Raw genomic sequence first — 14,794 nt, forward strand, 5'->3', positions numbered from 1 at the left:
TCATTATATTCTAGGACTAAATTTATCATAAAAGACTTCTCATATGAAATTATTTCTCTTTAAACTTTCTTACAAAAAAAACCTCTCTTCATTTTATAACTTTCTGTACATCTCTCTTATTTCCTAGTTTCTTTTACCTTGTTTTATACATAACCTTTAAATAAGCTTTGAGTTAGACAAAAATTGTTCACTTTTTCCAAAAGGATACACTTTTCTTATTTTTAGAAACAATGTTTTCCTACAATACATTTTATTGGAAAATACTCAAATAATAAAACACCTATTATTTAACTCAGTATAACTTTAGATTCTAAATTATGATGATTTTTGTCTACAAGTATTTATCTCATTACATTTACCTAATTATTTTAATCATTTTACCTAGATTATTTATGAAAACTGTAATAGTCATCATTGAAAGTTATGGAACTGCCATTGCAAAATTATAACTGAGACACTGAAAAATACCTGACCTGACTCCATTTTGCTTCTAACCTCCAAGCTGTCCTTGTTCATTCCTGGGCATAGGACAAACTAACTTTGGGAGGAACTTAGTTTATAGATTAGCTTTGAAACAAAAATTGTAACAGTCCTTTCCAAAAACAAACGTTACTCCCTGTTGACTAGATTGCCTGAAACCACAAGAGTAGAAGTTATGGTAATCCTACTAAATTCAAGCTATAGCTATTTTCATTAAACCAATATCAATGTCTTATTTATTAAAAATTACACAAGGAAAGATCATTCTGTTTTGGGTTAGGTTTATAGTTTTGTAACTCCTATGACAAATTTTGACAGCTTATAGTATTTGGCAGGGATAAGTATAAACTGCTTGATTAATAAATGCAAACAAAAGTGTATGCTGGCAATTCTTCAGACATTTCAAATATTACTTTACCAATGATTTTAAAGCTAGCTTATTTATTAATGATTTTACTGAAGTTATGTAAACTTGAAAACATCATTTGACTAGTCTTTTCTTTTTATTCATGATAAGGTATTTGATTTGAGCACTTTTATTTGCTTAGGCTATAAGAGCTCTTTTATATATTTTCAGTAGTGAAACATAGTATACACAACACATAAATACAAAGATGTATAGGCATGTAATAGAAGTACATCTTACAGATACATAAAGACATTTTTTCCTATCTTAGATTTTCAAATTCTTGATAACCTATTTCATTACCATAGGCAGTTATCAGCTAAATAGCCTTAAACATTCATATTAAAGGAAACAACTAAAGCAAAAATCAAATAGCAAAATCTACATTATAAGGTATGGAGAGAAAAAGTCTGGTGTGCTAGAGAGAAATTAACATGGATTTAATTGCCAGTTAAACATAAAAATATAGAAATTATAAAAGCCTTTACACACACACACACACACACACAGAGAGAGAGAGAGAGAGAGAGAGAGAGAGAGAGGGAGAGAGGGAGAGAGAGAGAGAGAGACAGAGAGAGAGAGAGAGAGATCCTACAGCTTTTATTTTAGGACTTTAGCCATGAGATAAATACAAAGTCACTGGCTCACAAAAGCAAAAACAAAAATTAAAAAGAAAAAACAAGACTGTTAGATCCAAACAGTAGCTTTTATCTTAGAAAAATAACAGCAGATTTAAAGCAGGCAGCTATAGTTTGCAGGTCAACCTTAGGGCTCTTTTTCCTTAATGCAAATGTGCACAAAGACTGTATTACTGCAATTTTACATAAACTCTGGGAAGTAGAGGTGCCATAAAACCTATAGAGTGCTCGAAAGGGGGTCATTTTCTTTGTTTTCTCCTCATTCTTAGATTATTGGTGTCCCACATTTTTTTCTTAAAAGGAAGAACTGAGCTGTGATCTAAGGTTTTTGTGTGGTGGATCAATGTGTGTGGCTTGTGATCAGGACTCCGCAGTGTGTCACTACAGAGTCATTTCCACCCTCTTATGTGTCTCTGTTTCTCTTTCCCGAGGTCTGTTACCTCTGAGAAGACTCAAAATGCGGGATTATCAGCCCTTATATGCATTTCCCAGACAACCCTTTTTTAAAATTAATTTTTTGCTAGGGATTTCCCTGTAGGGCTGCTGCAAATCTCTTTGGAGCTGAAAAAAACTCAGTCTCTCATTTACCTGTGAAAAAGCAGTTCAGTTCATCACACAAATACACAAAGACAAGCAGAATCAAAATTAATTTTGAGAGAAAAAGCAATAGAGAAGACCCTTTAGAATGCATCTCCAAACTAGAATTAGGATCCTTAAACAACAACTTCCTAGGAAAAGGGAAACAACAGCCAAGACCACTTCCTGTACACTGTGCTCAGCCACCCCTAATTTTGTCGCTCTCATCCACCATTACACACACCAAGGTCAAATCCTCTCAGAGTATAAGGTCATCTCGGGAACTCCCAAAGCCAAAGCAGTCAGGTATGCAATACAGGAAAACAGAGTTTAGACCTAAGAAGAATCTGCCCATGACTCTTGAAACTCCACAAAGAAAACAGAACACCCCAAAAGGAGTGAGGCCTTTCTTCTGAATTTTTTAAAGGGATTCAAGTCATTAGAAGCCTTCTCTAGATTTTTTTGTTTATTTTGGTACTGCAAATAGCAAAGCAGAGTGGAAGAAAAGTAAATGAAAGAACATTTGTTTTTTCAAGTCAGGAAGCAAACACAGAAACCAAGTGCACAGTTTGTTTTGTTTTTGTTTTTTCCTCTTTTGCAGCTGTGAGGAATTTTAGATAAATTAGAGAGGTCTTCTTACCCATAATTTGGAATTCTCACTCGGATTTGAGCAAATTGGGTAGAGTTAATCAAATCTGATGGGAGAAAGACCAGAACAAACAACAACAACAACAAAACTCAACAATATGATCAGTGAGCACTCTAATGGGAAGGAGAAATTAAAACCAGCTTGTTGTTAACTTTAGCCAAATCAAAACTCCGTTTCAGTTACTTACCTAGGGATGGGTCTCAGGATGAAGACTGCTCTCTACCATCCTAAAAGCAGGAAAAAATTCAAACCCATCTTCCCTGTTGGGAGCCAGCTCAGACTCCATAAAGGAATTACCTGTCTTCCATTGTCATGGAAACAGGAAATCTTGCCTTCCCTGTTGGAAGCAAGTAAAACTCCAAAAAAGGGAATCGTACAGCAAAATAAACTTTAGATTTTGACCAAATTTTGGGAGATCAGGGATTCTCTGGATGAGGTGCTCCCAGACCTCAGCAAATTGTCCTGTTGGTTTTACAGTTAGCTCATATTGGTACCAAGCATCAATAAGAGATTTGTCAAAGGTCAGGGGTACCTCCAACTCAAAATCCCTTCATGATTATCAAATGTGAACCCCAAATATAGGAGACAGGTCCTAGTTAATTTAGAAAGTTATTTTGCCAAGGTTGAGGATGGTGCCTGCGAAACAGCCTTAGGCAGTCCTGACGACATGTGTCCAACTTGGTCTGAGCATAGCTTGGTTTTATACATTTTAGAGAGACATGTGACATCAATCAACATATGTAAGGCAAGCATTAGTTCAGTTAGGAAAGGTGGGAAAACTGGAAGTGTGGGAGGGGGCTTCCAGGTCATAGGTAGATAAGAGAAAAATGGTTGCATTCTTTTGAATTTCTGATTAGCCTCTCCAAAGGAGGCAATGAGATATGCATTCATCTCAGTGAGCAGAGGAGTGACTTCGAATAGAATGGGAGGTATGTTTCCCCTAAGCAGTTCCCAGCTTGACCTTTTCCTTTAGCTTATTGACTTTGGGGCCCCTTTATTTCCTTTCACAATATAAAGTGAATCTGAACCTTTAAACCACTTACTTTGAATATTCTTTCAAAGTCTGGCTATTTTTCTACACTAGGGAACACAGACAAAATCTATCAAATGCTGAAAACAAATGAATGTTGTGATGCTGAGAGAGGAGGTAGAGAGGGAGAAAAGAAATTCTGGACTTAAATTTTTTCTTTCAACTTTATCCACAGTTTGCATCGGTAATATACATATAAGTGTTCCATTTATTTTTAAATGCATCAGAAAACGAATTATGATAGATCTGTGACCAATACAAACATTTCTGAAGTATTAAAAAAATTCAGTTAAAAAAGTCATTAAACTAGCATTCTGTAAAGATAATTATTAAACAAATGGTAATGCCTTTTTCCTCCTTATTTCATTTCTAACATACCCAATGTCACTTCTTTCTTTTGCCATACAGTAATAAAATTTAACAGAAATAGCTATCTATTAAATTTTGGGGGACTAATAAAATATTTTTGATTATTCAATTGTCATTAAATCACAAATCCCATTCAAGTAATGAAAATCATCTGAACTCAATAACTGATGAAATAGATAATAAGCATAAAAACATTTAGAATAAATTTTACACTTAGAAACTACTAAAAGAAATATATCAGAGCCTTGGTATAATGTTGCAGGGGACTATGCTGTGAAACCGCTTTAGAGGTGGTGTTCCATTTGGCACAAGAGTACATGAACTGTCATGATGTGGACCTCAGATAAGTCCATCTTAAATGGAATTTTGCTTTGCAGTAAAGAATGCTACAGTGAGGTTCTGCTGTATTTTCTTTTCAGAGGAACAATTAACTGACAAGTAAGTGAAAAGCAATAAGAAAATGGCCTACAATTTCACTACTACTTCAAAGATATGAAACAGGACAACACTTGTAAAATATTAACACTAAACTGGTTAATCAGAGACTATCATAACACCTATCAAAGCAGTATGAATGATTCCTGTGTTTTTAATGGTCACTTAATTTGTAATGCTGTCAAATTTTTACATAAAAAGTTATTAACTAAGGTATTTATTTGCCATTTCTTACATATATTACCCAAGTTTGCACCAGGGAGATTAGGTCAGTGAGTTTTTTTTTTAATCCACCCAAAAAATTAACAACTAATCAGCTCAAATATTTAAAATAATAAATTGCTAATAATTTAATTATTAAACCACATGGTCAGAGAAGCTTTAATTCTTTAAAAGCTCCAATTTGACCCTTGGGAAATGTAAAAAACACATCTGTATTCTAAAGCCAAAATTTAATTTTATGGCTTCATGCCAACTGATCAAAAAAAGTACAGTTGTTCCTATACTATTTGGCACACTAGTTTTTACCTTTTATATATACACTTTGAAATACCCAGGACAATATTTTTTAATAAGTTGCATCCACATTAAGAGGTAACAAGTGCAAATGATCACATACTTGAGATATGATGCTTGCTTGGTTACTATAAAAGTAATTATTAAAGTTCTTCTATAGGAAACTCAGTTATTCATTACAGTAATGTTTTTGAAAGATTCCTGCAATACCACCAATGTAAATTTACCCATCTCTAAGTTAAACAAGGACTTTGTGTAACATAGTATCTCATGAAAATATTTATAGAATAATCCGTGTTTAATTCAACATCAAAGTAATTGAAGATCACAAGGTTTACAGGATTCACAAATGGCCAGATTTTGAGTAAAAACATATTCCTCAACAGCTGCTCTCTGAATATAGCTAAAGACATCACTGATATAATGCTGCTGAAAAGTAAAATATAAACCAAAACTTTGGCAGTTTTATAAAAATGTCCTTGATAATGAGTACTTAACTTTTTCTCAAAAACCTTACTGTTTTGTGTAACATTTTCAATACAGAAATAACATACTCTTCAAATAATACATTTTAAAAGATGATTAAGTTTCACAAAATTAAATAGCATAAATTAATCATATTAACATTGGTATTTTTGACAACATGAATAACCAATTTAAGAGAAATTGCAATGGACTAACTAAAAAACACAAATGTCACACTGTGAGGCTCATTTAAATCCTCACATATTACTGACCTTACAAAATCTACTAAAATATTTTAAAGTTCCATTGACTCTATTAATACATTTAAAAAATTGCAAAAATGCTTAAGACTATATAAGAGTCATCAATTACACAGGCACTTCACATGTAAACAATCTACAGTACAACTGAAAATATTTTGGCACCAATCTATAATACTAAAAGAATTTAATGTGAAGCCAGAATTGTTTTTTCTATACCTTTTTTTCTAGAAAACTAAGACCAAGGATTGAAGAAATTGTGTATAAACTAGAATTAGAAGTGTATTAAATAACTCAAATATAGAATTGCTCTAAATTGCTAAAAAAACAATTACCTTTATCCAGATGGTTACTACTATGACGTAAAAAAATTAAACCTAATGTGATTATTAAATTGAAACTACATTTTAAATTTAGTATCAGTCTGCTTTCTGAAAAATAAGCAAGGTTATCAACTGACTTAGTAAAAAGAGAATTTGAGTTTATCAAATGCTCTTATTAAATTAATCCAATTTTCCCCCAAAAGAAGTTTGGGCAATTCTAGGTTTAATGTTTCAATGTAATTTTTTCAAAATCCTAAGGCATGACCTAAGGCAAACTATTTTTGACTGAATATCCTTATTCATGAATTTGAAATATTTGAAATCACTTCAAATAAATGAAACTATACACTTATGATTTTAAAATGTTATATCAAGCCAAAGAAAGCTGAGATGCCTTGGTTGTTGGTAATTCAAGGAGCGCCTGAACTGTGACACCAACTTTCACAAGTCCTCTTTCTTCCAAAATATGATGAGGCAAACAAAGTCTTTCCTGGAGAGAAAAAAAAAGGTATTTGAACATTCATTTTTTTTGAAGTAAAGTAAAATTAAGTCAGAATTGGATTTTAAAAACATGATTTCTGCAAAACATCAAGAAAAAAATACATAATTCTAAGTTTTCTCTTATACATATTGTAATCTAAAATGTTTTTAAATTCCTAATTTATGCTAAAAAAAGATTATAGAAGTTGGCCTTGTTTGAAATGCTGTCATTCTACACTTGTACCTCTTTCTCTACAAAGAAAATGTTAATAAAAGAGTTGCTCACCACTTTTGCATTTCCCATTCACTACTCAACCACTACTATCTTACATCTAACCCTAAAGCATATGCTTACTAAAACTATTTTAGTAAAAATCACCAATGCCATCTTAAATGCCAAATGTTGCACATGTCTAGTTGACTGCTCAGTCTTATTATGCCTTTGATTAATACCTTTCTGGAAACCTTAACCCTCTCTTGTCTTCTGTAACACCATTCTTTCTACTTCAACTTTTCTGACAGTAATTGTGCAGTAGCTTTCATTAATTAGCCCTAACTAATCCTCTTCGAACATCCTAAATGTTTCCAAGGGTCTGTCTTCACTCTCTTCTCTTTTTACACTATATCATCTCCTTTGGTATTATCATCAATTTCTAGTTTTAACTACCCTTCCATACTGATGACTTCCAATACTTTATTTCCTCCCAAGATCTCTCTATTGAGCTCCAAATAAAAATATCAACTGGACACAGCCAAACAGACATCCAACAGACATATTAAAATCAATGTGTCTACAACAGAACTACTTTACCAAATTAACTTGCCCTTTTGTGTTCCATATCTTAGTCAGTAATACACTATTCAATCTCCATTGACAAAACTGTGAATTATAATAGTCTTCCTCTTTCTTCCTTACTCCGATAACCCATTCTCCAAGTACTACTGATGGTATCTCATAAGGAGTTCTCTGAACTATTGCCTCATCTCCATCTTCACTGCTACATTTGTTGCCCTCTTAATATTTTGTCTATTTATTCAAATAACCACTGAAGTGTATACTAGAAAAGAAGAAAGGATTCGAATCAATGACTTCAACTTCTACCCTAAAAACTAAAAAAAGCAGAGCAAATTAAACCAATGACAAAAGAAAGATGCAAATAATGAGAATGAGAGAGGAAAACAATAAAGAAAACAGAAAACAATAGATAGAAAAATCAATGAAACCAAAAGTTAGTTCATTTAGATTTTTTAAAATTCATAAACCTCAAGCTAGGCTAATCAGGAAAAAAAGAGAGAATACACAAATTACCAATGTCATAAATAAGGGAAGTGACACCACAAGATATCACACAAATACAAAAATGATAATACGGAGACATCATAAACAACTTCATAACAATAGTTTGACAAGTTAGCTGAAATGTTGAATTCTTTGAAAGAATAATGACATGATTCTGTAGAGAGAAACTCCTAAGGCATACAAAAACACACACAAAAAAACTACCGGAATTAATAAATGGGTTGGGCACAGTGGCTCACTCCTGTAATCCCAGCACTTTGGGAGGCCAAGGTGGGCAGATCATGAGATCAGGAGATCAAGACCATACTGGCCAATATGGTGAAACCCCATCTCTACTAAAAATACAAAAATTATCTGGGCGTGGTGGCACGTGCCTGTAATCCCAGCTACTTGGGAGGCTGAGGCAGGAGAATAGCTTAAACCAGGGAGTTGGAGGTTGCAGTAAGCTGAGATCACGCCACTGCACTCCAGCCTGGCAACAGAGTAAGACTCCGTCTCAAATAATAAAAAAAAAAGAACTAATAAATGAATTCTGCAAGGCTGCAGAATGCACAATCAATAAAAGAAAATCACTTCTATTTCTATAAAGTAGCAATAAAAACTTGACAGTAGAATTAAGGAAACAATTATATTTACAATAGTACCAAAGAGAATAAAATACTAAGCATTTAACAAAACTAATGAAAAACTCATACATTGAAATTTACAAAACACTCTTGGAATAAAATTTAGAAGATGTAAATAAATGAAAAGATGTCTCATGTTAATGGATCACAGGAATAAATGTTGTGAAGATGACAATACATCCCAAATCATTTCACAGATTCAGTATCCCTAACAAAATCCCAACTGGCTTTTTTGCATAAATTGACATGCTAATCAATCCTAAAATTGATAGGGAAATGCAAGGGACCCAGTATAGCCAAAACAACAGAACAAAACTGGAAGACTCACACTTCTTGATTTCAAAATGTATCACAAAGGTACAGTAAGTAAGACAGTGTGATTATGAAATAAGGAATTTGGTGGTAAAAAACTGAGAGTCCAGAAACAAAGAATTTATGGTCAACTGATTTTTGACAAAGGAACTAAGACAGACAACTCAATTAGGAAAAGAAGAGTCCTACCAACAAATGGTGCTGGGACAACTGGATATCCACATGTGAAAGAATGAATTTGGATCTCTACCTAATACCATGCACAAAACTGATCTCAAAATGAATCACAGACAAAAAGGTAAGCCCTAAAACTTATAAAACTTTTAGAAGAAAACACAGGTGAAAATCTTTGTGACCTTGAATTTCACAATGTTTTCTTAGATATGACATCAAAATCATAAGCAGTAGAAGAAAAAATGAGATAAACTACACTTCATCAAATTAATAACTTTTGTGCTGTAAATAATATGATCAAGAAAGTCAAAAGACAACCCACAGAATGGGAGAAAATATTTGCAAATCATATATCTCATAGGTAACTTGTATCTAGAATACCTAAAGAACTACAACTCAATAAAACAGATAAATAATCCAATTCACAAATGGAGACAGGGTTTGAATAGACATTATACCAAAGAATATATACAAATCAATAAGCACATGAAAATATGCTCAACCTCATTAACTATTAGGGAAACGCAAATCAAAACTGCAATAAGATCCCACCACATACCCACTAAAATAGCTAGAACCAAAAAAGGTAAAGAGTAACCATTGTTGGTGATGATGTGAAGAAATTAGAATGCTCATATATTGCTGGTGGAATTATAAAAATAATGTAGTCACTTTGCAACATATTTTGGCAGTTTCTTAAAAAATATTATAAATATAGAGTTGCCATATAACCTAACAATTTCACTTCTAGTTATATACCAAGAGAATTGAAAACAGGTGTTCAAAGAAAAACGTATTCACAGATGTTCACAGCAACATTATTCCTAACAAACAATGAGTGGAAACAACCCAAATGTCTATCAAGTGATGAATGGATAAATAATATGTGGTATGTATTTAAAACAGAACACTATTCAGACATAAAAATAAATGAAGTACTGATTTAGGCTACAACATGGATGAACCTTGGAAAAATTATAATAAGTCAAAGAAGCCAGACACTAAAGATCCCATATTGTATGATTTTATTATATGTAAAGTCCAGAATAGGCAAATCCATAGAGAGAACAGGGGAGGGACTGCAAATGGGTAAGGCCTTTGTTTCTGGGGTGACAAAAGTATTCTAAACAGATTGTTGTGACTGTTGCCGAATTCTGTGATTATACTAAAAACCATTTAATTATACACTTTAAATCAGCATATACATTTTAATTATATATCAATAAAAATATTTTCTTAAAAAAATCAATGTATATGCCCAATCCCAGGCTTAAAAAAAGAGAACTTCAATCCATACATTTTACCATATACAAAAACTAACTCAAAATTGATCATAGATATGAACATAAAACCTAATATAATAAAACTTATAGAAGTAAACATAGGAGAAAATCTTTGTGGCCTTGGGTTATGTAAAGATTTCCTAGCTTTGACAAAAAAAAGCACAACCCATTTTAAAAAATAAATTGTACTTCAAAAACTTTGAAGCTCCTGCTCTTTGAAAGACACTCTAAGGACAATGAAAAGAAAAACCAAAGATTTGGATGCAATATTTATAAACCACAGATCTGGTAAAGGACTTCATCCATAATTTATAAAGAAATCTGAAACACAATCATAGGAAAATAAATAACCAAATACAAAATAGAAAATAGATTAGAATATGTACTTCAAAAAAGAAGATATACAGATGGCAAATAAGCCCTTGAAAAGATGATCAGCATCATTAGTCTTTAGGAAAATGCAAATTAAGACTGCATTAGCAAGTTGGTATATATGCATCACAGTGACTAAAATTTTTAAATGCTGATCATACTGAATGTTAGTGAGGATGTGGAGCAACTGGAACTCTCACATACTGTTGACAGGAATGTAAAATGGTACAACCACTTTGGAAGAGTTTTGTATTTTCTTTAAAATGTTAAGCATGCACCTACCATATGTTCCAGTTATTCCACTTCAGGTATTTACCAAAAATTAAAGAATGCATAAATCCATACAAAGACTTGTATACAAATGCTCATAGCAGCTTTATTTGTAGTAGGCCCTAAAACTGGAAACAACCCAAATGGCCATCAGCAGGTCAAGGGATAAACAAAGTGTGGTATATCCATACAATTAAATACTATCTAGATATAAACAGCAATGGTCTATTTATATATGCAACAACACTGATGAGTCTTAATTATGCTGAGTGAAAGAACATAGAAAAATATCATAGATATTGCATCATTCCAATTATATAAAACTCTAGAAAGTGCAAACTAATCTGCAATGACAGGAAACAGATTAGTGCTTGGCAGAGAAGGAAGGATTACAAAGACACATGAGGAAACTTTTGGCAGCAGTAGATATGTTCATTATTTTGACTGTGGTGATGATTTCATGGTATATGCACATGTCACAACCGATCAAATTGTACACTTTACTTATATGCACTATATTGTATGTTAAAAATTAGAAAACATCCTAAAACAGAAAATTCAGTTAGAAATGATTATATATTATCATTTCTGAGCTCAGAGAAAAACACTGAAGCTAAAAATAAAACCCTTAAAACAAAAGTGGCATAACATTAGTGAGGTGGTGAATGCTTGTAATCCCAATTATTCATGAAGTGAAAATGGGAGGATTGCTAGAGCTCAGGAGTGTTCCAGTCCAGCCTGGGTAACACAGTGAGACTCCATCTCTTAAAAAAAGGTTTCTTTAATTTAAAAAAAGAAAAAATGGCAAAACAGGAAAATTTATATAATACAATGGCTGGAAAAAATGTTGCTAAGTTTACTATTTCCTCACTGAAAGATTGAGAGTAGAAAACAGAAACAAAAAACATTTTTAAGAATTAAAATTTTAAAACATCACATCAAGTATAGAGAAGAGGCAATTAGAGAACATTATGTAATTTCCAAATTACACAGTAATTCACTAATTCTCTACACATTAAATTATATTTACTTACTTGAGGAAAGAGGTTAAAGTGGGATCTGTAGACAAGATTATTAAGATACTGTTCAAAAGACAGCTTAACAAGCATAACTTAATTGTGCTCTGGTAACAATGGCATTTCTCTCCATAGTCATTCATATTGAGGTTAGGTTTATAACGCTTTACAAAGAAGCAGTATTGTGATTATACATGTTCCTTATATATTTACAATACTGCTTTAAGAATTGTATAGTATTGTAGTTATTACATGAAACGTAAGCCAATTCCTACAAATTTCAAAGCTTGTCCAATACAGATATTATCATAATTGCTGCTATAATTTCCAATTTTGCATTTTAAATGAAGTTTAAAAGGCTGTTCACACTGAATGCAAATCTTCCAATCAGAGTCTATCCAATGATTTACAAAGGAGTCCAAATGTCCTCTAGCAAAAAAAAAAGAGAAAAAAAGATAGCAGCAATGACATCACAACCAAGTTCTAAATATGGCCACTGAGTTATATGTGGTCAGTGATGTGCATGATTTTCCATATTTGTAGCTATTTTGTAAGTTACTTTAAAAGTAGCTTAAAAACATTAATTAGATAACTGCTACAGTTAAAGCTGGAGCTTAGGAGAAGGTACCAAGAGAAGGCATTCATTTTCATTTTCAGAAAGCATTGTTCATTGCTCTAAGAAGAACCCCAGTTTGCATGTAACAAATTCATATTTAAGTGACTACTTTGTTAGATAAACAATAATTACCTGTGAGACACCCAACTTTTTACAAGCATCAAGGAAATTTTCTACATTTCTTCGACATTTTGCCATGCTCAGTTTGGGCTGTAAAGTAAGAGGGAAAACATGTACCTTTAGGCATTTTTATATAGAACTTAATCAAAACTGAAAACTAAGTTCACTGAGGTATATTATTAAAAGACAATTTTAAGAAGCTATATATTCCTTTAGAGAACTAACAAACTGAAAACAAAACTTACCACTGCTGGTGATGGTACATGAATACTAGCAACAGAACGTGGCCTTATATGATTGGCTAAATGGCAAAGAACAACTCCATCCATCAGTGCAGCTCCAATGTCATCAGGCAAAATTACTTTTAACCTGGATTCAAGATTCTATAGAGAAATAGGTGTAAATCAGACATTGTATCTAAATATACATATTATGTTTATATTACTAATTGTTGTATAATCCAAACATTTTAAGGAGTAGTGAAAATAAAATCCATACACCTTATAAATTTTGCAAGTTAAACCCATTTCCATAAAGCAGATCAGACAGATCAATCTGACTTACATTGCGAAGTTGTCGTATTTGCTCTCGCTCTTCCCGTAAATGTTCCATCTTTCTTCTCATTGTAAATCCCGGATCTGCTGCCCCATATTCTTGGCGAGATGAGCGGCTAAAAGCTATAAAAACAGAAATTTCCTAACTTGTTACAAAGTTAATGGGAAAGAGCAAGTATTGATGAGGAAAGAGGCGTGATAAAAAGAATCAATACAAAATTACATAAAACATTATTACTCACTAATACATTCCAAATATTTTTTGAGAATACATTTGAGCTCTACTTACCTGCATAATTGAAAGCAACAGGGAAGATAAGTGTAATGATTTCTACCACCTATACATGTTCTTATTCAAACATACATTATCAGAAACTTATGACCCAGGTTAAAAATGACTACTGAACATATGTCAGTCTTCTATCTTTTAAAAAAGAAAATTATTCTTGAAGGTCAATACAGTTATTCAGGAATAAAAACTATAATTCGATACTTTGCCAGGTAACATGGATCCATTTTCTTTTGGGCTTGCCAGATGCGAAAATATCCCTTTATAAAAACCACAATATAATGGAGTGCTATAATTTCAAACAGTGTTTGGTCTGCTGGCAGAGTGGTCATTCTAATAGCAGTCACAGTAGAGTAGAAATAAGACTGCAGTAAATCTAAGGCAAAAAGCTGAGGTTTCAGGAGCTTGAAGGTAAAGAGGAAGAAAGAAATAGGAATGGGAACTGTAAAGACAAATAAGGTTAAGAAAAAATTGCTTTTAGGAGAGGGGAAAGAATCTATGTGTACTTAAAACTATGGAATCAATCCCATTTAAGCTGGGAAACTAGTTTCAAATATAACTAATACATTTTATTTATAGAATATATATTTACCTGATCTAGGCTTCAAGCCAAACGGACTGTGTGAAAAACCATCAGTTCTGTCATATTCCTAAAAAACAATTAAACATTAAAAATAAATAATAAGACTTCTTTTCTTTCAAAATAATCAAGATGCTTATTCACATTCATTTCAATTTGGGGAAATACTTATTTTTCCTATAATCAGTGAAAAGTAACTTGCATTTCAATTCAAGTTGATACATTTTACTTTCAAGAGGTAATTAATATTTGCTAGATGAGTTAACTATATAGGCTTTGAATACTTTCCTCTCATAGTAGAAAGAAAATGAAAATCATTAGTGAAGTGTATAAAATAGATCGTACTTTTTGAAAGAACCAGATTGAAGTTTCCCAAAAAATGAAATAAGCTTTTATGAAAAGATAAGTGAATTTAGTATTTACTCAGTATGTACTATGGACTTAACACCTAACAGTAGATAATCTAAAGCCAAATATATTTGTATGGGGACTGCAGAATGATAGATGATAAATATTTGAATGAATATTGTTTCAAATGTTTCACACACAGTGGTTTGCTGTGGAAAGATCTGCAGTACATTAGACAAATCTGAAGTTGGAGTTTAAAAGCTTAGGCTTTGTTTTGAGCATAACATATAATTTCTCTGATTGTTTC

The 14,794-nt window shown here is 32.4% G+C and overlaps 1 protein-coding gene across 9 annotated transcripts in view; it reads right to left on the reverse strand.

Annotated features, from left to right (window-relative positions):
- Window positions 1-4,784: 4,784 nt before the first annotated feature.
- The window catches only part of LRCH2 (leucine rich repeats and calponin homology domain containing 2), a 113,124-nt gene continuing 103,114 nt past the window's right edge, over window positions 4,785-14,794 (reverse strand). For 6 of the 9 annotated variants that reach the window (XM_078363118.1, XM_078363116.1, XM_078363115.1 and 3 more), the window contains 5 exons: window positions 14,152-14,209; window positions 13,281-13,393; window positions 12,962-13,099; window positions 12,729-12,806; window positions 4,785-6,637 (listed from right to left, as the gene is read on the reverse strand). In XM_078363118.1, coding sequence (XP_078219244.1) covers window positions 6,518-6,637; window positions 12,729-12,806; window positions 12,962-13,099; window positions 13,281-13,393; window positions 14,152-14,209 — 507 coding nt within the window. In that variant the 3' untranslated portion in view covers window positions 4,785-6,517. Of the gene's footprint in view, window positions 6,638-10,972; window positions 11,093-12,728; window positions 12,807-12,961; window positions 13,100-13,280; window positions 13,394-14,151; window positions 14,210-14,794 lie in introns of those variants that run through there. The other 3 variants (XM_078363119.1, XM_078363114.1, XM_078363117.1) reach the window with 2 other exon arrangements.

Source organism: Callithrix jacchus, chromosome X, assembly GCF_049354715.1.
Source record: "Callithrix jacchus isolate 240 chromosome X, calJac240_pri, whole genome shotgun sequence".
NCBI classification, from domain to species: Eukaryota; Metazoa; Chordata; class Mammalia; order Primates; family Cebidae; genus Callithrix; species Callithrix jacchus.